The sequence below is a fragment of the Synchiropus splendidus genome, chromosome 10 (genome assembly GCF_027744825.2).
Source record: "Synchiropus splendidus isolate RoL2022-P1 chromosome 10, RoL_Sspl_1.0, whole genome shotgun sequence".
In the NCBI taxonomy this organism is placed as follows: domain Eukaryota; kingdom Metazoa; phylum Chordata; class Actinopteri; order Syngnathiformes; family Callionymidae; genus Synchiropus; species Synchiropus splendidus.
Window position 1 is genome coordinate 19,403,794 of NC_071343.1, and position 24,691 is coordinate 19,428,484.

The 24,691-nt window shown below is 41.2% G+C and overlaps 1 protein-coding gene across 3 annotated transcripts; it reads left to right on the forward strand.

Moving 5' to 3' along the window:
• The first annotated feature begins 760 nt into the window (after positions 1-760).
• On the forward strand, positions 761-24,624 carry lats2 (large tumor suppressor kinase 2). 3 transcript variants are annotated; one of them, XM_053877234.1, is made up of 10 exons: positions 761-968; positions 6,368-6,539; positions 7,781-8,472; positions 15,215-15,347; positions 15,907-17,486; positions 18,445-18,672; positions 18,740-19,094; positions 19,574-19,756; positions 19,836-19,942; positions 20,827-24,624. In XM_053877234.1, the coding sequence occupies exons 3-10, from the start codon at positions 8,107-8,109 to the stop codon at positions 21,376-21,378; spliced, it is 3,504 nt and encodes a 1,167-aa protein (XP_053733209.1). In that variant the 5' UTR covers positions 761-968; positions 6,368-6,539; positions 7,781-8,106; the 3' UTR covers positions 21,379-24,624. The 3 variants fall into 3 exon arrangements, with proteins under 3 accessions (XP_053733209.1, XP_053733210.1, XP_053733208.1); XM_053877235.1 differs by having other exon boundaries at positions 6,368-6,533; XM_053877233.1 differs by lacking the exon at positions 6,368-6,539.
• Positions 24,625-24,691: the final 67 nt, after the last annotated feature.

Below are 24,691 nucleotides of genomic sequence, written 5' to 3' on the forward strand. Positions count from 1 at the left end.
TAGCTCAGATGTGGATGCAGCGTGAGGGCCACTGAAGCCTTTGTAATCATGTGGCCCTAATATGTGGCCCTAATGAGGTCAGGAGCAAAAGTGCAGTTTTTTTGTCAGTTCAGAGAAACAGGACTGCTCTGTCTGCCTATGGTTTCCATTATTATTATTTTTTTTTTTTTTAGTTGCGTTATAGAGATAATTTACTTCTTAGTTTCAATAAGGAAAAGGGGAAATTGTGTGAATTAAGGCAAAAGATATCCGGAGAAATAGCACTATTATTCAAACTTAAGGTAATACATTGATTGCTTTCCTTAAAAAATATTGGCAGAATACTATCACAATAATTCCAGCAAGTTGGGTGAGAGAAAGCCAATATTGTTAGAATGTCTGCCAGAGAAAAAGCTCCAGAGAGGAAGCCCTGCCCAGAATCTGTGCAGCCAGAGAGCAGAGAAAAGTGAAGAGCTCTCACACTCTTTCTGGTCCCAGCGGGATTGAAGTATGCTCAATTTAGCGCCGCCTGGCGGCTGTATCAGGAAAACGGTCGTTTGTTTGATGCAAACTTTTTATTTCCCTTCGTGAAGTATACATTGCACTAATAGAACCTTGTATATATACGAAGATATACAGGCAGGGGCCTCGATTTTAATGTCAAAATCCTACACAGTCGATATGTATCGAATACATCTTTTTCCATAGACGATCTCTGATTCGTTGCTGACGTGCGTGGGTCCGTCACGTGACGTGTGGAATGCGAACAATGCAGCGAGTGTCCAACTTTGAGCTGTGTTTGTGCTGCTGCTGCTGCAGTCTGAGTAGAAAATGGAGTCTCTTTTCATCATTTTTACCCTGTTGCTCCGTCCGCACGGACCCCAGACGACTTAACACGGAACTCCTCGGCCAAACCGCGGACTTTTAAAGTGTTTTCGGGCGGAATTGAGTCGTTATCCCAACGTATTCCTCGCGACTTCGTTCACATGGTAAGAGGAGAGCCACTTTTTGGGAAGGGGAGTGGTGGGGTCTAACTTATTACTACGTTGTTACCGAAGATGTATGTTAAAAGTGCGAGTTTTAATTGCCATTTTTATGGGTCACACTGATAACTTCCAACGTCAATGGTTATCAATGTGTTCCTCCCCGAGTGTGGAATTCTCTTGAAGGCCACAGGACGTTAAAACAGGGGTTTCCACATTTTTCTGTGGCCGGGAGGAGAAACATGCGACCTTTTTCCTTCCTTAGACTTGTTTCAGATTAAAGTTCGAGAAGCCCCTATCCTTTCTTGTTAACCATCCAGTGCCCATTTGTGTTCAGAGACCCCTTAGTACCCGGTTCATGAGGGGTCAATATACAGTATTTATAATGAATAAAGACTTAGCTTTAATGCTAGCTTCAGTTTTGAGCTGTTTTTCAATACATTCACTTTCAAGTCTCTTTGTTGCTTAAAATGATTACTATAATTTGAAAAATCTGTTTTTTTGTCACAATTGTTTATTAAGATTTTATAATTGTTGTCATTTTAAGTCTAAAAAATGTGAAGATGTTTTAGCTGTTGTCTAAACTGTAAATCACACTTCGACGTCTGTGACTAGGTTGTGAGTTCGAATCCTGGTGGGGACAACAGGCATAGTGGCACAGAATTGTTTCAATTCTTAATCCTTTAGTATCAGTAGGTAAGTGCTGAAAACATAGTCTTTGTTTTTAGAGCAATGATATTCACACCTTTGGGTAGTTTTTATCATTTTCTACTGCTCCTTGTTGTGTACTACTGCTCTTTGTGTGTCTTGTTTCTGGGTTGCAACACGGTGGATGCAAAAAGATGGTTACACAATTTAATGAAATTCATTTCATATAGGTTTATTGACAGAGGATTTAAATTGTTACTATTTATGCAGTACTATGTCACATCCCATGCAGTCCCTTTCCCTATGGGTGTTGTGACGGTGTTCATTTGCAGTGGAAGAGTTCAAGGTAAAACATTGTCAGGTTTAGAAACAATATTGATCCGGGCAGTGTGTTAGTCATTAATAATCTAATTCTGTATCTATATCATTCCCAGAGATATGGTTAAGGTGAGGGGTGTCTTTGCAGCCCCTTGGGTTATTCTGGCCTTACCCTAGAGTACATAGGCACCGCCAACTGGGTCAGTCGGCACTGCTCTATCTTTTGTTCTGTACTTTATTAGCCACCAGACGGTCAAATCTGCAGCCCTCGACTTGGTGTGTTTGGCTGCTCAACCATAATCTTCAGTCGGATTCCCATTGCTTACAATCTGATGTCATAGCGTTGCCTTGACTTTTTGGGTTTCACAGGTGACACAGACATGCAAAATCTGGGTTGGACAGATGACATTGACCTTGTACTGTGAAAATAAATGTTGAAAAAAAAGGTAAAAAATTAGTAACGGATTAGAATGAAAATGTAGTGACGAAAATGATCTATAGATTATGCACAGATGTTTATAGTTGTGCAGTCAAGAATGAGAAAAGGTGAAGTTAAAATTTGGGACCAGGTAGGCAGAAGTGAGTCTGAAATTGCTGGCTTGCTCCGCCATGCTTGAAAATATTATATGAAATTATGAAAATGATTTTGAACTAAAATACAAGGCTCTAAAAGTAAGAAACATCTGTCCATGCACTGCATCATATTTGCGGTGTTTGGTATTTGACACCCCTGAAATGTGAATATAAATATGGTGGATAATAATAACACAAACTGTTCTTGTCCCCAATCAGCGCAGTGACTCATTTGAGACAGTTTATGTTTATTTGTGGATATTGAGGGGTGTGTCGTGGATGCCAGAATCATGGGTGTGTTAGCTGGAGAAAAAAAAATCCTATTTGGAGAATGCAGAGGTTGATTTACCGTCTTTTTTGAGATTCATTTTGTACACTGCTAAGACTTTCCATCGAATGTTTGCTCAAACTCCCTCCCTTCTCTCCGCTGTCAACTCCAGCCTGCAGTCACAGTAGTGGAGTGAGCAATGGCAGATACTACAAAGTTGCAAGGACTTTATTGTTATGGACAAAAGATTTGGACAAAAATGTTGAATGTACAAACACAACAATAGTGCTGTTGTTATTGCCTGCTTTTTTCTAACAGAGTTACTGCTCATGTTACTGCTCAAACAGCCGCTTAAGTAACTCCCCACTAGGTTATTTTGCAGTTTATCCTACTTCATCCACACTCACATAATGTTTTTATCGGCCCTTGAATCACACAACCACCACTGTTGTGCCTGAAATTTGATGATGCCAAGATGTGTGTTTAATTCAACTTAGTTCTGCATCGAAAAGCCATTTAATCTCACCTCATTCCATATCTTTGCTAGTAGTAGCGAATGACAGAATAGTTTTTGATCGAAACCAGTTTTGTTTATTTTCTTTAATTTGTCCCGACAACTGCAATATTTACTTCCCCCAAAGAGGTTATGTTTTCGACAGCGTTGGTTTGTCTTGGATCAAAATAAAGGTGTGTCGAGGCATTTGGATGAAATTTTCAGGAAATGTGCAGTGCGACCAGGAGATAGGACCATTTTCAGCTTGTTTGTTTTTGAATGGTATTTTGGGAGACTGTGTTGGGATGAACTGAAGCTGCTTGGCGTAGGTTTGCGCTCTGTGAAAAGTTTTAATTAGTGCTGGGCGATTTATCCACCTCAGTTGATAATTGTGTAAAGTTTCCGGAGGATTTTCTTTGACGACCTGCTTCTCGATTACACACGAACACACCGGCTACTTTGGTAAACATCTCCCCCTCGACCATCAGAGGTCGCATGTTCTGAATCTGTCTCGATGGTTGCGAGAGGTACAGTCCACAATATAGTCATGTGAATTCTCTTGTCGTAGCAGTGAGCTCTCGTAGTTTGATACCAAAACTGAGTAGCAATTAATTAGACTATTTGTTTTGGGGTTTTTGTAGAGGATTGCAGAGTCTGTTTATAGTATTAGCTAACTGGCAGTTCCACCTCAATCAGTGTGCTGAGTGGAGGTTGTTCTGACATTTCTATATTTTCTCTATTTTATTTGCTTGTTTGCATGTTGTTGAAGGGTCGTATTTTTCCACATTTGTTAAGTGGAGATTGTCCATATGTTATGTATTGTTACTCTCATTTTTAAATCTAACTTGGGTTGTTTATGTTGTACTAAAATTCTACTTTTTTATAGTTTTCATAACTGTTGCTTCAAAAAGAAGGGATTTTGAAGTCAAGAATAATTGTGATTGATTGATTAATTTATAGCATTTTTAAATGTAGTTAGAACAAGTTGGTTAGACTTTTGCCCATGTATTGGACACAGCAGTGCCATCACCGTGGATCAACCTGGACTACTAGACATTTGGGTTTGGGTTCACTTGGAGACTGAGGTCGTGACAGTGTGTATGGTCACTACAGGTTGTAGCATGGTAAATGGCGTGTTGGGAAAATTTGGGATGGCTCACTTTTCTCCACTGGTCATTATATTCTGTAAGAGCATGACACTGTTAAAGGGGGTCACTGTCTTTTAAGACTCGACTGACCTCTGGAAACACAATCATGGTGAAAATGAACCTTAGAGCTGGATCACGAAACTTATCAAGTTAGGATTTCCTTATGCCAAAGGTTACCACGGTCAATGCTTAGTGCGACTGAGTCAGGCAATTTCATCTCTAGCTCAAATTAACTCCTGGTGCACGTACTTTGTAATATTTATTTCCACTGGTATAAAGAGAAAATGCACACTGTTCGAGTCACTTGCTGAAAACTTACAAGCTGTTCAGTATAACCTGCAATTATTGCAGGATTTATCATTATTGCTGTCTTTTAGCGTTGTGTTAACTCAATTATTGTGTTGCCTTTTTGGACCATGAAATCCAGCTATAGATGTGTTCTGGGCAAAAATCTTCAGAAATGTGCTTCTTTAAAAGTGCCTGGCTCTAGGTGGAATGCAGGGTCAAGGGTCAGACTTGGGTATGTGTAGATATTGATGGGGAACTAAGGTCGAAATTCTAAAGAGTGTTGCTGAATAAACTCTGCACTTGTTTTCAATGTATTTAAGCTCTAAAATTGTGACACCTACTGTACTTAGTATTGTACTTAATACGCAATAGCCCTCTCTGTCTCACATCTATCTGTCTATCTTTTAGAGCCAAGAGATCTTCAAGATAAGGCAAAATATGTGCACTGGACCGCGTCACACGTCCATAGTTCAGCCACCCACCCTTTTATTTGAGACATTTTGTTCGAGTGGTATCTGTACTACGTATGAGGTCTTTCTCAGAAATTGCCCAAGGCGATGGAGCCAGTTGAGAAGAATGTGATGGTTGTGTTTCAAGGGCCAGCGTTTCTAATCTTAAACAAGAATGCAGTTTACCCATTTGATGACCAATCCATTTGTACGCCTGATTGGACACACATTTATAAAGTATGTTCATGAGCAACATCTTGGCTTATGAGTAGCATTCTCCAGATAAATGCAGGTTTTATTCGGTTTTAGCCTTGAGATAGAAATATTTGTAATTCTGAGCCAATGTCTTGTTCATGTTCAACCCTCATATGAACGATGAGGCAGATGAGGCAGTAGCATTTACAGTGAAAGCACGTCTTCCTGGTTAATCTGTCTGATGATGTCTGAGCTGACTGTCCGATGGAAACACTTAATTTTTTTGTTTCATGGATAATTCCTTTCCCTGCATTTAACTCTGGTTTTCCATGGGAAAGGATTGCACATACCAAGATACCAAAGTGTGTTGGCATGTCATTCATACCGCATAGTTGCATGCAACATTTTTGCACACCTCCAGTGAGAAAAACATCTTGCTATGACGCAGATAATCTGATTCCTAAAATGGTGTTTGTTGCCTCGGGTGACATTGTGGAAACCATGTCCAGAGATTGATGAAGGAGAGAAGTCTCAGGTGTAAGTGATTCTAAACTCGTCAAGCATGGATCACAAGCGAAATCAAAGATTAAATACTGAAATGCTAAAATAATGGGTTTCTGCAGCCATGCTGAACATTGTTTTTTGTTAACCTTTGTTTTATTCTGTTTGGGAAAGGTTCATTTACATTCAGGCCGTTGAGTAAACAGTCTTGCAGACTATTTCCTTTCCATTATTGACTTCATCATGTTAAAGAAAGACGAAGTTGTGAGTCAGCTTTTTGTGCACGTTAAAGTTATATTGAATTACAATTTGAACCAGTTAAAAGGTGTTTTGGGCCATGTGAAATTATTTTGCCGGTTGGATTTGGCCCCTGGACCTTGAGTCTGACAAATGCCATGGACAAAAACAAATGAGTTCAAATCAACCTCGCGAAGCCAAACTCTGTGTGTGCTTTTGTTCTCTCAGACCTCTGAGGTCGTCGACAGTTAACATATCTGGCCCTGAATGTGTTTTTTGACCCTCAGCTAATGCACCTGACAGCAACATGTGCCTGTCATCCCAAACTGAGGGAGAATGTGGAGCATGTTGCTACAGATGAGTAGCAGAGAAAGAGGAGGAGGGGGAATTGTCCCGGGAGCACTGAAGACCCCCCACTTTCTGACTGCAGGCTGTTTACTGCTGGACCCCATGGTAGAAGTATGAAGTGTCGGACGACTTGTGCAACTCCAGACATGAATTACAGGCATGCCTAAGTAATTTAATAACCTCGAACACTCTGTGGCAATGAAGCTGAAACATTTTCACTTCTGCTGCGTTATTACCTTGACAGGGGGCATTAATAACACTGCCATCTGCTCATCCTGATATTGCACAATGGATGAGCTCGTGACGATCACGCAGAAATTGATAAAGTTTTCAAATAAACAAGAAATTGGAAGCACCAAATTGTAACCCATTGGCTAACCCAGTGGCTTGTTCTGAAACATTCCAGTCGTCTAGTTTACTCAGAGGTCACGTAATTCTGCGGAAAACCATCCCAACAATAAAACATAAAGCAAAGTCATTTGTGTCATTTATTAGTTTAGTTTTGTCTTCGTGAGGATGGTGTTGGAATTGTTGGATCATGCTGAAGCAGGTTCATGTCAACTGACTTCCTTATCCTCTTGATTTGGAAATGAAAACACTTGTTTATGAGACTACAATCTAGTGCGTCCCGAGGTGGACTCATACATGAAATAAGTAAAATAAATAATCCTTTTATAGTAACTATAACTTGTATATGCTGTATATAGTTAATAAACCAGTCAAGCTACAACTATTCAACTCGTGAATGGAAAAAAAACTACTTTAACTATTTTACTATTAAATTGTTTAATATCCAATAACATTGTGATTTCCAAATTCCTGTCCGCTTATAAATCTGCTTTCTTGTCAGGTTGTCTTTTAATATGCCAAAAGCAAGCTAGTAAATGAATGCACTAATTTATTAATAATTTTCCTCTGAATGTCACAAACTAAAAATGGATAACATTATTGTTTATTATTAAAATTAGATTTCCAATCCTCACTGCCAGGTGTCTCTCTTGCTTTTGTAGTTCAAGACTGCTGACATTGCTCTGTTTAACCTCCAACAGCAAAAACGTTGAGTTTGCATTTCATCCTTATGAGGTGTGATGTATTTTAAACCGATTCCACATATTGTACATCAGTGGTTGAAGCCGCCCCGCTCTATGTGTTTGTACAATGTTCTTTCATTTTGCTTGGTTGGATTAGATTGCCTTTATCATTCCCACTATGTTGTGTTTTTGTTTTGCACATTTCTGGAATGATCTATTTTTTTGCAGCTTATTAGGTCAAATGTTTTTTTTTAGATGGAATAGTGGCACGTGATTTTCACCATATTCAAACTATGCATGACCACAGCTTGTTTTCTCCAGGCGCAGATTGAGTGCATCACGGTTTGGATCGGCAGTTCCCTTGTGACTGGCTACGTTTCCTGGAATAAGCTGGAACCCGAGCCCTGAAAGCCACACCATGGAATGCCTGTAGCAGCCATCTTCACCCTCAGCCAGCATCAGCATCTGCAGGAATCCTAAACACACAAAGAGACACAAACACTGGGGACACAGACCACTGGTCCCATATCTGTCTTTCTGATCTGCTGCTGTTATCTATTTAGGGCGCCTATTTTGCCAGAGATATTTTGGAGGCCAGATAGTGTGCAAGTGTGCGAGATCGAGTGCCTGCACTGGGCACAGAGGCCATGAGGCCCAAGACATTTCCCGCTGCCCCTTATGTGGGCAACACGAGACAGAGACTGCAGGAGATCAAGGAGGGCCTTAAGCAGCCAGCCAAACTGGTGAGCCAGGCGCTGCATGGTGGCAGCTCCAGAAGCGAAGGGAACAGAGGAGCCGACTCTAAAAGTGGGAAGGACACAAGCAGCCGGCAGCAACAGCTCAGGCCCCAACAGAAATTCACCAACTACCAGAATGCTCTACGAGAAATCCGCAAGTCCCTCATGCCCTTTGCCAATGAGTCGGGTCCATCATCGGGGTCTGGACACCCGACTGGTGCCGGAGAAGTCAACCGGCAGATGCTGCAGGAGTTGGTCAACGCCGGCTGTGATCAGGTGAGAGTTCTCCTCATAACATAACATAATAAAGGTTTAATGAAGTACTTGTATAAACATGCATCGTTTTGTAGAAGGGTGCTTGAACTTTCAGGACAATACACCATTTATTTTAAAACAATGAAAAATACTTTTAGAAAATAAAAAAATCTAATTTAAAAAAATGTAAGTTCTGCTTGATTATAAATGTTCTGTTGTTATTGGCTGCCATGTTGCATGTCAAAATATGATGATGGTCTAGCCTCTGCCTCCGCTTCTCGGTGGCCTCAACTTTTATAGCACTTATAACACTTTTAATGATGGAATTGTATTCATTAGTTATTCCAACCATAGCTTCAATGTGATACAATACTATGACTCCAAGTCAACTTGTTAATTTATAGCCCACATTTTTCATCGTGTATCATTTAGCTCCTGTCATCAAAACAAGATCAGATATCCTCTCAACCAAAAGGCTGTATAGAAAGTTGTGAATCTTGTTAGTTTCTCATCTTGCAAGGACACGCTCTGTGCACACCAAGCTACAGATAGAGTGCACCTCAACTCTTGCTTAAGAACGTATTCATATCCAACAATGACAAAGAAGGCTTAACCTGACACAGTAACTAACTCTACTTTCATGCCATGCTGTATACTCTATATCCTATTCTACAGTATAATTATAGTGTAATTGTGTACCGTTGTGTGAAGCTTTGTTGTCAAGTAATCTGACTCTTGCTTATAAGGTTCTTGATTTGCTCAGAGCTAAATCATATTTCAATAAGAACTAATCACTGATGTTCTATCTAAGCCAAGTTGGAAAGTTAAACTGTATCTGTAAACAAAATTCTTCATAATCTTATGTTTTCCATCAGCATCCTATCAAATATTATCTGTGCTAAAACCTGTCTGGAAGTTTCAGCATGTCCATACCGCCAATATTCTGTACAACTGAAGCCTTCCTTGACAAACAATATTATTATCGCTGTTGCGTAACTGGTTGAAATCATATTGGATTCCCAGGAACTCAGTCATTCCCTGTGTCCCCACCGAGGAATGCAAACATACCATTAAGTGTCTCTGGACTGACGCAGGAGGAGGATCAAGAGTCATTTCACTTAAGAGACAAACCACTCTCCCACCATTCGTCAGGTCCAGACTAAGAAGTGACGATCTTTAGCGTTGGCGGGAAGCTGCTTTTTGTCAGGTGTTGGAAGTAGGATATGGAGCACATTGTGGTGAACAGTGGAAGCAGTATGTGAACACCTATCACCACATATACAAGTGTCTTCAGAGGCCGCACTCACACTTAACTCTGTGTTGTGTTGAAGTTTGTTGGCAACTAAGCAACAGCCAAATTGTAATGTGGTTTTTAATTAGTGGCTTTTTACAAATGTCTTGAACAGTCACAGCAATCAACCTACTTCAGCGGGTTACACACTTATTGCGATAATCTGTCTGAAGTTTGCCCCTTCTTGACAAACACTTGATAATATACCTCCTGTAAGATAAAATATCATGATAAAATAATTCTGTGGTCTGGGGTGAGTCAAGAGTGAATTTGTTGTGATTTGTGTGAATCGGCTCTAAAAACGTCGTCAAGGACGATAATGGTAAATGGTAAAATTCCTGTTTTGTAGATCACTCATGAATTGAACTGTGATGTGGAAGATAGCCAATCAAGAAGCCGGCTGACCAAGAAAACAGGAAGTGAAAGAAACCAGTTTGATGTTTATTGACTTGATTATAATGAAAACACCGTCTACCCTCTGGTTTGTTTGTTTTATGGATCTCTTATCGTGATAAAATGGTACATCAGTTCAAAGTTGGTCTTTTCCATGCTTTGATCTGACATTTGACTTTTTGTTTTTCACTGTTCATTTGTAAAGCAACTCAATCACTCACACTTTTTATTCAATACCTAATGAACTCCAGTGGATAACTCGCTACTCCAAAGAGGTTCTGTCATCATAGGCACAGTCTGATATTAAAAAACTGCATTTTAAAAAAAAGTGCAATTTTGTGATGGTCCAAATTCCAATGTGGGTCGTCAAATCATTTCCAGATTTATCAGTCTCTGTGGCACGGAGGAGCTGCTGTTCTTGGGTCATAGAAATGTAATGTCGTTCAAGAGAAAAGGTAAACAAAGTGAAAGTGGACCGCAATTGACTCACATATTAACACAAATTCAATTGTTCCTGTTCCTACAATATACATTTCAGTTCTCGACCGAGAATCGTCAAGTTCATGGTACTATTGTAGGTGCTATTGTTTAGAACACATTAGTTTTGTTGTTGGATAGTGTGTTTTGAATAGTGTTCCTTGCCAGTTACTCCACACAAGCAATAACTGTATTCTAGTCATTACCATTTTGATATTGATTAACTTTGAGGATCTGGTTTTCGGGATGAGATATTTGGGTTTGATACATGACGCACCCCCTCTGGTTGACACACGCTATTTAATGGTGAACTGATTTTAGTTGTTCAGGAATGGTGTGGTAAACTGTAAGTCTGGTTGCCTGCATCAGAGGCCAGTTTCATGCCTACACTGTCGGCTTGTTGACCTGCAATGATTGCCAACATTGTGAATGGACCAATAGAGTGTTGGCTCCATCAGCACAAACAGGAAGGGAACATTCAATAGCAGCAGGGTGGAACAGTTCCTTCTGCTGCCGCCACCCACAATGTCTCCCCTTGTCCTCTTTTGACTGTGGATGGTCAGACTGTATGTACCTGTGTTTTGGGTGATCACTAAGACTTCTTGATAGTAAAATATAGAGGATGTACAAATTACAGTCAGAAATAAAAAAGGCACATCATTGATGCATTTGCTTTTTTGACACTGCCATTTCAATTTCACCTCAAATGCTCAGGAGCATTTTTGTATCAACCTACCGCTTATCTTTCATTCTCATCTCCTCCTTCTTCTGAAAATTGCAAAGCTATGTGGGTCGTTGCATAATCACTTTTTTAAGAGAGGAAATGTTTCGGAGGGGGAAAGTGGGAGTGGAATGCCACGCATGGAGATGACAGGAAAGGAAGTTAAAAAGAGGGATGTCTGTATGTGTGTATGTGTGTGTGTGTGTGTGTGGGTTCCCTTTACTTTTTCTAACGTCCCCACAAACCTTCCACTGTACGTACAGGACGCACTGTGGCCAGAGAGGAATCCTGTGCACGTTAAGCGCATTAAAGCCTGCAGCATGTGAGCAAGCTAACACAGCAGCGTTTATGTAACCACGAGGCCAATAGAAAGTTGCTTGAAAGCACAGATTTTGCCTTTGTGTGTGTCGAGTAACTAAATATACCGGTGAAATAATGCTCATCGTACCAAAGGGGCAGGCTAGTCACATGGAATGCTACATCAAGAAGGTGACTGTCCCTACTTCAACCATCATCCTGTCATCACATAATCAGACCACAGATACTCAGTTTCCCAGTTGAACTGAACAACAAAATATCTTTGCATTTTTTCCATGACCTTTCCACATACAGCCAGAAAAGGTCAGCCATCATTGCTTGGAGCTCATTTCTAAAGGGTTCATGATGGATAGTGACTGACTTAAAAGTCTGTTTCTTTGTTTTGAACAATTTAGAGAGAAGCCCAACCCATTTCTGATCGTAACAAACAAGCATATTCTGCACACTTATGCCAGGCTTATTAGAGACAACAAGGAAGATAATGGAGTCTGGAGATGGTGCAAAGTAACAATCAATGAGCACATGTTCAACCGTCCAAACTGTGCTCCTCGGTATCCTGCATATGGCTTTCATTTACAAAGTCCCTGTGGTGGAATGTGTTTTGGAATTAGGTCACCAAGACAAATCAACTATTGGCAACATAATACAATTGTGATAATATTGTTGCAGGACTGTCTCCTTCACCGAGGCCCCTCTTGTGTCAGGCCGTCACTTTCTGATGGGAATCTGGAGGCGTGTGATTATACGTTGGGTAGAACTGGCGGCTTGCAGTCCACAAGGGTGCAAGTGTTCCCTGGGTATTTTAGACTGTCAAAAGTTGAGGGAATAGGGAGACTGCGAATAGCTTGAATTCCTTATTCCTAGCTGCAACCTCACCATAAATTCACAGCGCTTTTCAGCCGGGACCTTTAATACATATGATCAAGTGTCTTGAACTGTGAAAAACTGTGAAACTTTGATGCAGTACATATATATATATATATAGACCAATGGCCGTATGCACAGCCAACCTTTGATTTTCTGAATCAGCTGTTGTATTTTTCTAACATTTTTGTGTCCTGAATGAGGGGTGTAACTGAATTGGTCATAACAGCCAAGGTTTAATGCTCATTATGTCGACAGCTTTAGTTTAGTGGTAGTTGCGTGTTCCCTATTAAGCTCTTAATTCATTAATATTTTAAAACGTGTGGGTGTTCTTCCCAATATAATGCACTCCGCAGTTAGTAGCTTAGATGTAAACTATTGTCAGAAATGCTTAGTAAACATTATAAATTGCCCATGATAACCAGGACAAGTTGCTGACCACATAGATGATACATTTTATCCTGCCCACCTGTTACACGTTCAACCAACATCTGTGCTTATATTATCACTCCTACACTGATGTATTCATGAAGCTGCTTAAACTGGCTACTGATCATGGGCCAAAAAGAGTAAAACAAATCTTGAGCTGTGCTACTGAATTTCCCATCCCGTCAAGGTTTATTAAAATATCATCTAAAGAAAAATGCTAATTATATCGCTGCTAAAAGCTGCATGTTCTTATTTAAGGCAGTTTAAAAATAATGCCAGATTTCTGTCTGGCTGCTGATTGTTTTTGTATTATCATGACCTCGCACGAAGGCAACCCTACAATCTTCCCCTTAAAGTAGTTTACAGTTAAGGGAGTTTGTTTTCAGGTTTTAAAAGAAAATGGCCACAGTTTACATCATCTGCTGACTTCAATTTATGCAATCCAAATCACATTATCCTCTCAGATCCGCCTGCATAATTTTCATTCCTATTTTCCTCAACACTTGAAGATCCACTTGTTTTAATGGTCCGGCAGTTAATGGTGCCCGTTTAAAATCAGTACCAGAAAATAGCTGTAGTCAATCCAATTAGGTTTGAGACATTAACCTGTGAATATGGTCAGCCAGTGAGCAGTTTCATCTACAAGTTGCTGTACACATTTCTGACTGGACTGTAAGCTCCGACCTTGGCGAGTGATGGGCTGTGAGAGAAGTGGAGCAGTCATCCAAGGTGCTTCAAACATCAGATTGGGACATAGAATGTGTTGGCACTATTTAAAGCCTGTCTGGTCTCGAAACACCACACTTTTTATAGCAATGAGCTCCAGCTCAAGCATTCAAAGCACTTTCTAAACACCAAGTTAATTGTTGACACCACAGATCTCTGTGGCGGGTGCCAGACTGTCTGCCCTGTTACACTTTCGTTATTCATTAATGAAAATGATCTTGAACATGTTCACAGATCTCAGACTTTTAACAACTATCATGATTATTTGTTATTTACTATTATACTACATTGTCAATGAGGTACCACAATATCTTTATATACCTTGTCTGATTTCTTTTGTCATTGTGTCTGTTATCCTTATTTTAAAAGGATCTAACGAAAAAAAGCAATCACCTTTTTTTTCACTCATAAGACCGGTAATTTTTGTTTAACATCTATCGTGAAATGTGAGCTCCAAACCAGGAAGCCTCCCCCCTTAAAACACACTCCTGCTTTGAATTAGCAGAGGAGTGTGTGGAATGATTGGCATTGTTTAATAAAGGGGCTTAAACTTGTGCGGAATGTTGTGCATGTTTCTCCATCACATTTTTTCTGCTCTGTCTCAATTGTAAATTGCTGAGCATTTGTTAAGGAGTGTTTCACATAGGTGACCTACATACCTGTGGACTTATCTGAGAACCCACCTGTTGGGTCTCTCAACAGGCGTGCCATGCGTGTATACACTCTGATTTAAACACTTATTTAAATAGATTAGTCTTCTGACTGCGAGGAGAGTTACATTTATTTTTGAAAGTAATTTCACTTTATTAAGAAGAATTAAATGATCAGAACCTCCCCAGAGCTCTGTAAGAACAGGCTCGGCATGAACACAGAATAGAAAACATTGCATTTTGTCACAATGCAATGTGACAACTCAACAATGTGTGTGAGCAAAGTGTGGATAGCAGGATAGCTCTTGTTGTGTTCATGTACATTTGCATTGATATGCCCCAGTCCAGAACATTTTTCAGAATGTTTCCTACACACTCATTCGTCTTGTATGAAAGGTATTTTAGACTGCGTGCTCAGACACCGCAGTAATGCCGCCACGCTTTGGGCTGATTGTGACAAAAGATCGGTTCATCTCGACCCCAGCTCTGCTGTTCAGACGATTAGATGGTCACACGGCTGACACTTCATTTTCTCCCTCAGATATTCTGCTATTCTGTTCTCCTTCAAACTCGAAAAAAAATTGTATATTATGTAAGAGAAGGGAGATTTGTTCCTGATAAATTGTTATATTTTAGTATTTTAGTGTTGTATCATGTGTAGTAGGTATTTAAACACATTTACCTAACAATGGTGATGTGTTTCAGGGTTTGGAGCTATATTGAATTTTGAGGATATTTAAAATATTACTTACTAATTAAAATATCATTTATAAATATTGTGGAAATATGTATTCATTTATATGTATTTCTTGCTGATTAGCTGTTTTTTTTTAAATAATAATTGAATGATCCTTGTAATGGACAGACTGCATCTGTTTCTGTTTGATTCCACAGGAAATGGCAGTGCGGGCACTGAAGCAGACAGGAAGCCGGAACATTGAAGCTGCCTTAGAATACATCAGTAAAATGGGCTACCTTGACCCTCGCAATGAAATGATCGTCCGGGTCATTAAACAGACTTCACCGGGTAAATAAAAGAAAGAAATCTTGATTTACTATAACATGTCACCTGATGAGATGAAAATTGAATTGCTCTGGTCTGTTGTGAAGCAATTCAACTGTGTTTACTGCAATAGTGGTTTATCTTTCACTGAACTGAAGAAAGACAATTACGGAGGAATTAATTCGGTTATGAGAGTAAATGAGAACATGGGTTGAACTTGCTGCCCAGCCAGAATAGAAACAAAAAAAAACCCAAAGAAAAAGACTCAAGAAAAAGACTATTCTCAAACAGATGCTTTTCTGTTTGCATGCCACACATGGCCAAGTAAAGTGAACCAGCAAATTCTTTTGAAACTTTAATGGGAAATTCAGCTTGTGACATTTGAAGCACACTTTTGATGGAACAAACAACAAGTCAAGGTTCCCTGTGTTGGAAAATACTCAGTGTTTTGAGTACTACATTAAATAACAATGACGCTATTACTGTTTTATTAGTAAAAACAAACTAATTTGAAACTTTGGGTTGCTGTTGTGGAGATGGCAGCGAATGGTGACCAAAAATAATTACATTTTCATTTAAATAGGTAAAGCAGGAATGCCAAACTCCATCGATCACCGTCCTTCATTAGAGGCCCCAGAAGCCGGAGCAGGAGTGATGCCTCCGTACCACCAGATGTATGAGGGGGCGGCTGGATATGGACCAGAACCATACATGAGTGCCCCTCCAGTAATGAATTACATGATGCCCCCTACTGGAGCAGCCCAGGGTCCCGCTATGGGAAATCCAATGGGTCGACCTCCTAGCATGGGCACCTACCCCCCTGTGATGGGGGCTCAGAGTAACACAGCCAATCCAATGTACCCTCCCGGGAACCAGCAGAAAGGCTACGCTGGGAGTATGGAGCAACATGGACCCATGATGAGCTACAATGTCCCAGGTCAGCCTCTACAACTCCAGTCCCAACCCCCGGGTGCCCCTGTCCCAGGTCCACATTACGACTATGGTCATGGTAGGCCTCACATGATGGAGTCTACAGGTTATGGAGTCAAGAGAACCGCATCCTTCCAAAACAAAATGGCCCCACCGACCATGCCACCTCCTGACAACTACGCCAACATGCAAGGTAAAGGGGCCATGGTCCAGAATGGCCCAGGAGGAGGAGGGTATCCTGCAAACCTTTACCTCCCTCCTCACGCACATCCACGTCAGGCCAGCCCCACTTCCCACCAGGTCCACATGATGTCCCGCTCACCTGGTGGTGTAGGAGCCATGGGCCCTGACTTCTCAGATCTCCCTCCGAGCTTGATGACGCCATCCAGAGCCAGTCTTAATCTGGACCTGTATGATCACCACTGGGCTGGGCCTCCTGGTCCAGAAGGTGCTCAAACAGCCAGACAGCCACAATCCCAAGGTCCATTCAGGGGTGAGGTGCGTGTTCCTAGCAGAGCCAATTCATTCAACAGCCGCTCGGCTGGGTCTCCGGGTGTACGACCCACCATGGCAGCACCTTCCACAAGCAGTAAACAAGACCCCTCACTAGGTCCTCCAAACACGATTACAGCTGTGACATCGCCACCTATCCAACAGCCCGTCAAGAGCATCCGCGTGATGAGACCTGAACCCAAGACTGCGGTCGGGCCCTGCCATCCAGGCTGGCTAGCAGCACAGACCCAGGATTCAGCCGAGTCTTTGACTTACATGCCAGAGGAAACATACTCCTTGGAACCTGCCCAGGACACCCGCTGTCCTCCGCCACCATACCCTATCAGCATGTTCATGTCTTCAGCAGCGGGTGAGAATGCGACTCATGAAGGAGCGGGAGCCATGTGTGTAGGGCAGGACCACGGAAGTGCCGCTGCTGTTTCGTCGAGAAGTACACACAGCGGTAGTGGGGGAAGTGGAAACGCAGACGAGGGTCCGCAGGTCAAAGAGAAGACCAAGAGTGGCAAAGGAGAGAAGTCTGTGAAAGACAAGAAGCAGATACAGACGTCGCCAGTTCCACTGAGGAAGAACGGACGCGATGAGGAGAAGAGAGAGTCTCGGATCAAGACCTACTCACCTTTCGCCTTCAAGTTCTACATGGAGCAGCATATTGAGAATGTGATGAAAACGTACCAGCAGAAGCTCAACCGCAGACTTCAGCTGGAGCAGGAGATGTCAAAGGTAAGGAAAAACATAAACCTAGCTAAACATACACTAACACTTGTTGGAACGACAACGAAAAGTGAAAAATCATAATGAAACAAGTGGGTCATTACATGCATATTACACGTGGTGACGGAAATATTTCCTCATACTTTGATACACTTCTCAGAAAATTTTTGTTTCTTCATTTTATCTCAATTTTTCCATGTCATGCACTATATTGAGCAACTGATCCAATCTTGGAAATTCACTTTTCAACAAAGTTGTTTTTTTTACTAGCCAAAGTGAGAATACATTTTTCTTATTGATAACATACTTTTTTCTTATTGATAACAGTGCAAGACCACAAACAGAGGTATAGAAATGATGGGTCCCTGTGCACGTTGTCGCCTAGAATCTTAATACATTATTAGACTGTGTCCAACATTGTTATTGTTGCTTGTTCAACTGATTGCTTTTAACAAAGGAATAAAGAAGAATAAAATGACATTTTCCCAACTTCACTCCATCTTTTGGAGCATTCTTTTTTTTACATCTAATATGTGCAATTAGTATTTGGACTCTCCCCTTATTTGGACTCTTTTACAAAGCACAGCAGCATACTTTTTTAAAAAACATTTCTTTCATTCTCAAAATGGCCATTTCTATTTTTCTAAATGAAAAAAAATAGCTGCAATATGAGAGACTGACGAAGAGCACAGATTAAACTTAATTCCCTAATTTAAGTGACACAGATGTTCTGATTGAGAGAAAACAACATTTCAGAGTGAGTGTGAAGGCTCTAAATTATCCAAAACTGAAGACCCAATTGTTGAGTCCACACAATCTCGCCCAAGGCAGTATTATGTACCAGAACAAACAGTCAGTGGGTTTTCCCCAGAAACGGACCACAGCTAGGCCAATGACAGTGACTGAAGATGATTGAAGTAGGGGTTGATTGTTGTTGCTGTAATCTTTTTCCTCCCCTCCTGTGCAGGCCGGTTTGTCTGAAGCAGAGCAGGAACAGATGAGGAAGATGTTGAACCAGAAAGAATCCAACTATAACAGACTCCGCCGGGCAAAAATGGACAAGTCCATGTTTGTCAAGATCAAAACACTGGGAATTGGTGCTTTTGGGGAGGTGTGTCTGACACGTAAGGTGGACACCGGCGCACTATACGCCATGAAAACACTTCGCAAAAAGGATGTCCTCAACCGCAACCAGGTGTGTGAAAGGATTCTAGTGAATAACAAGTCACATGAAGTTCACTTGGAACATTCCGTTAATGCAGGTGGCCCACGTGAAAGCTGAGCGGGACATTCTTGCGGAAGCAGACAACGAGTGGGTGGTGCGTCTCTACTACTCCTTCCAGGACCGAGATAGCCTCTACTTCGTTATGGACTACATCCCTGGCGGAGACATGATGAGCCTGCTGATCCGAATGGGTGTCTTTCCTGAACCACTGGCCCGCTTCTACATAGCAGAGCTGACACTGGCTATCGAGAGCGTCCACAGGATGGGCTTCATCCACAGGGACATCAAGCCCGACAACATCCTCATCGACCTAGATGGACACATAAAGCTGACTGACTTTGGTCTGTGCACCGGCTTCCGCTGGACACACAACTCAAAGTACTACCAGAAAGGTGACACAAGTGAATTGAATGCAACTTTTGAGCTAAAAAAACTCTGTTTTCATATTATAGGTGGAAGTTTTTGTCTCGGAAGCCGGTGCTTAAGGTCTTTTTAAATCAACACCCTGTGCCAAATATTTTTTATGTGCACGTGAAACTGGATTCATCCGATCCGATCATCCGATCTGTGAATGCTAGATTACTCATTCAAGGGGTTTACCTTTGTCACTCATATTCTCTTTGGCTGTAATTATTATTGTTATTTAGGTAAAGCCTTTTGTCCGTGTTGCATTACACAAGACCCTCTGGAGGCAAATACAAAAAAAATGTATTTAAAGTCCAATATTTTCTAGTTACATGAAGTAATCAAAACTATGACCAAGTTTCTTATGTCTTTGTACATGAGCTTTTTGTTCAAAAAGTAATTATCTTTTCAAGGCAATGAATTGTTGGTGAACCAACCCCATTGTGATCCATACTTCTGTGTTCAGGGAGTCACGTGAGACAGGACAGCATGGAGCCCAGTGACTTATGGGACGATGTGTCCAACTGCCACTGCGGCGACAGGCTGATGACCCTGGAGCAGCTTGCCAATCGGCAGCATCAGCGCTGCCTTGCTCATTCACTTGTGGGAACGCCCAACTACATAGCACCTGAGGTGCTGCTTCGCAAAGGTGCGTGGCCCAGGAGACTCACACACTGGTATGACGATATGACTTGCCACCATGAGTTGTGTTTCTGTCCTTTCCTCAGGTTACACTCAGTTATGTGACTGGTGGAGTGTTGGGGTCATCCTCTTTGAGATGCTGGTGGGACAGCCTCCATTCCTGGCTCCCACCCCCACTGAGACTCAGATCAAGGTCAGAGAAGGATGGACAACTGCCTTGACATCATTTTGAAGACTAAACTAATCCTTTATATCACAACACATATTCATCATAGGGTTGGTAGATACTAGGAGGCAAGCAATAGCCCAGATATTCTAGTGTTCGGGTACATTTCTTAAATGGAAATATGGTTCACTTTCACACACTACACTAACCTCATCATGGTACGCGAGAGATTTTACACTTGATTCCCACAGACCTGCAGTCTTCTACAGACTGAACCCAGCAGTTATTCACTTTTTGTCGTTCCTCTTTCTCCCTGTGATGGAGAATTTGTTTCCGACCAGGAACATGCTAACAATGCATCAGCTTTACTGCATTGATTGCACCAAACTATGCATAGCTAATGTGACGTCATCAACAAGCGCCGTATTTCCCAGTCCAGATTAATTCCCAAGTTTGTATATAAATGTTTCATGACTCCCGGCCATCCTTCCGGATGTTTAAAAATGTTGAGTTGATTTATTGGATGGACAGCAGTCCCACTTTGTAGTAGACGAGAAAACGATTTAAAATGCTTCACCAGACATAATATGATTTCAAAGATCGATTGAAGTCTATGCGATGCCAATCGATGAAAATTATTTTGTCATTGGCGTAGTGAGAGCGCCTCCCAGAGGGCATATCGCAAAATGACTGCAGATAACGTGATTAATAATGTAGTGACGTAATTATATTTGTAACTATATTTTAAAATTAACATATTTAGAATATATACAGTACTGATTAAGAAGGCTCTTCTTTTGTCAATGCACTGCATTTCTAAAGACATTAATTATCAAGACAAAGAAATGTGGTGACACTACTTCTACACTACTCCAGCCATGTCTTCATGCTCGATTTGTCGTCCTCCCTAGGTCATCAATTGGGAAAGCACCCTGCAGGTGCCTGCACAGGTGAAACTGAGCCCAGAGTCGGTCGACATCATTGGGCGCCTCTGCTGCTCAGCAGATGATCGCCTGGGTGCCAATGGTGCCGGTGAGATCAAAGCCCACCCTTTTTTCTCCCCGATGGACTTCTCCAGCAATCTGCGTCAGCAGCCTGCACCCTACCGACCCAAGATCGCCCACCCGATGGACACGTCCAACTTCGACCCAGTGGAGGAGGAGGGCGGCCCTGGTGCCTGGAGTGACAGCGGTGACAGCACCCGAGCCCTAGATGCGCTCTGCACCCCACATGGGAAGCATCCAGAGCATGCCTTCTACGAGTTCACCTTCCGCAGGTTCTTTGATGATAATGGCTGCCCCTTCTCATACCCAAAACCGCCTGGCATCACCCTGGGATCAGGAGGTGCTTCTGGAGCAGGCTGCATGGGCCAGGAGGAGGGGGTGGAAGAAGAGGAGGAGGAAGAGGAGGAGGATGAAGAGGAAGGGGAGCAGGGGGAGGGATGTGAGCCGGTATATGTTTAGAGCAATACTCACGACTCCTCTTCTCTTTCCTCAACTCAATGCTACTCTGATGTGTTTGTGTGTGTGTGGAGTTGTGCACATATATGGGTGCTTTTTATTCCTGTTACAGTATGCAAATGCAGATTGCAAGAAGATAATCTATCTGTGGAATGTACTGCGTCTGCAAACAATATATCACACCCCCATCACATGGGACCAAAAGAACAACATTCTGCGTGCGGCTGACAAGCTGAGAGACAACTGTTTCAAACAAGAGTATTACTGTCCATGTGAGGACGTTCTGACTAGATTAGGGTTTGAGTGAATTCTGTAATTCATTCCTTCCACCGTTGGTCTTACGGTTGACTGAAGCACCTCTGAGGTGACTTCCTGTCACAGGAGCTGCTTTCTCTTCTGCCTGTGCTGCAGTGCACTCAAGTGTCGACAATGTGAAGAGTAGAACCAGTTTACTCGTTGAGCACAAGCGCTTACAAAGCATATGAGCTAGCAGCAGTTAGTAAATAATCTCAAACACAAATGCATGCTCAATCAAAGGATTGCAAACTATCATAGAAAAGACTTATTGTTCATCATTTTTCAGTGCTGGCACTGGTAAAATGAAGTGAGGGTCATTAGAGTAATACCAATCTGTTTTTGATAACAACTAATCTTAAATCTGAAATGAGTAAAAATATTCAAGTTCTTTGTTGCCAAATTTAGAAATCTGTTCACACTCAAAGCATGACTTCAAAATTGTCTAGAAAGAAATTAAATTGAAAGAAATTCCCTTCGTTCAGTGATGTCATTTGTATATACAATTATGTCTAGAGTGTGGATCTAGCCAAAATATGATGAATTCTTTCCAGAATTCATATTAAACAGAATCGTAATTCCTCCCACCCCCTCACGAGAGACTGGTGGTGTTTGCAGAACTCATTTCTCCATGATCACTGCACTCACAGCAGCTTTGAGTTGTGTTTTTAGTGAAGACAGGGTGACCACAGTTGCTACTAATATTGTACATCAAATGTGATGTCACTGCTTTTCCACCATTTCAACACTTTGCCATGATAAAGCACATAAAAATGTGTGTTTGTTGAGTTAGATGTAAGTTGCTTGAGGCCGAGCTCTTCTTACTAAATGATTAGCATGGAAATCTAAGGAAGAAAAGTTACAATCCTCCAGGATCAAAAGGTTTCAGGGAGATTTCTGACTGAAACGGAACAGTACTGCAAACATCAGTCCCAAGGTTGTGACCCTGTAAATGTAAAGCAGCTGGTCCTCAGCAGCCCAACATGACACTATGATGAAGTGCAATAGACAGTGTAATCTTGTTCTCTAAACCCTTAATAGACTTTTCAGAAGTGAAACGTGCCATGTATAAATATATTGGGGTTTTTTTATATGTATTTTTTTCTCTGTTCAGTTACAACATGCTGCTTAATATTGTGGTTGATATTATTTACTTTATTTTTGTTGAGGCATGACAAAGAGAGAGATTTGGTTTTTGAAAGTTGTGAATCGTGCGCCTTTTATAGTTGATTGTTGAGGAGTAAGTCGCCACTGGTTGCACAGATGATAAACTTCCCCTCACTGCTGTCAGGCTGGCCTTGAAATGCAGGAGAGCAGAAAAGGTTTGGGGTTCCGAGAGAGGTCATGTTTGGAAGAGAGGAGATGGGCAGGTTGAGTCAGGAAAACTCTATCTTGTTTATAAAATGTGTAATATCATTCTGTATTTTAAAATAATTCACAAACTTTTGAACCTTCAAGTGTTTGGTACATTTTCTTGTATTTATCCAAGATGACCACACAAGTTTGAGTGTTCCTTGTTTATCTTTAAAAAAGAAATCTGTGCCTTTTTTTCCTGGCTTTGTGACAATCAGCAAACATTGAAGGCCCCTGGTGTTCATCCATGTGGACTCGAACTTTTTCTGGATTGGACAGGTCTGACAATTCTTGTACCTATCTGTGGCTGACAATGTATCAAAAATGTGTTATACTGTAAATCTATTTTAATGTGAGCAGCACAATCTTAAATTCTTCTTAACCTTTTTCGAGCAACAGTTGTATCAGTGGTTTGATGCCACACATTCACTCTGGCTGTGTTAACATCCAAAAATACACCTGTTTCTTTTGAGACGTATCTAATCAGATTGTTCAGTTGCTCATAGCATTGCATATGTTTTTACAGTTTGGTCTTATATTTCGACTCACAACCTTACGAGGATTACAGTTTTGATGCCAGAGTATATTTTGGGCCCTTAAGCCATAACCTGGTGTGACCTCTGACAAGTTGCCTTGGTAGCAGTTAACACAAGAGTGATCAAAAGTTAATGCAACATATGCATGGAAAATGCCCCTGACCACATGCTGCTATGATGTCATAATCCTACCACTCGTAGTTGCAGAATGTTACGTGGTTTCGTAGTATCATGATTTAAAAATATTTTATTTATGCAAGCATTAATGCTCGAAAAACTAATACCAGGTTCCTGTGTGAGGCGGCAGATAGGATAGATTTGGGCGTGTTTTTTAGCTGAAAGTAACGCCTCTGGTAAAACTAATGCTGATCAGATAGAGGGTAAACACACCAAAGGATTTTCTGGGTGCGCGAAACGTTGCTATCCAAATGATGAACATCTTTGAGCCAGCATGCAGAAGGATGCACCAAAGGTAATTTGTTATTGGCTGAATTTCTTGTTATTCACTGAAAACAGCCTCATTAGGATGTGTACTCCTCTCTGCTATTTCACCTACTATAAAGTTTGTTTTTCCTTCGCTTCTACTGCAACACAGCTGGTGACTAACTACCAGCTTCCATGATGCCTTGATCAAAACAAGCTTTCTGCCTTATTCAGATTTTTTTTACGTCCACCTGGACTGAAGTGTTGAATAACATGTTTGAATGCTATATCATTTGTGCCTTTTAGGTTGGAGAGTGACGACTGACAATATTTGACAGATCAATTTGTCTTCACTTCTTTTTTTGTATGTTTACTCCCAGGAGCTCCTGGTGTCCCTCCAGTCTTCCGTTGATGTATAATACAACTCGGTTACTTTTGAATTTATATTTATACAGATATACATATTTTTTTTTGTTATACTCTGTCTTTTTCCAACTTGTGCTGTTTTTCGAACATCCTTGTCTACGCAGTATTACAGATATGTGGACGGCACTCTCTTTTTTTACACTTGTGTATGAAGAGTTTGTAAAAATGCGGTTGCTGTCTCTGTGTGTAAAATGTATGTATAAATTAAATTAACCAACTCAGACTCCTGTTTTATTACCATGTGTGGACTGAAATTTTAAACTAAAGAGTTAATGGTTGAATAT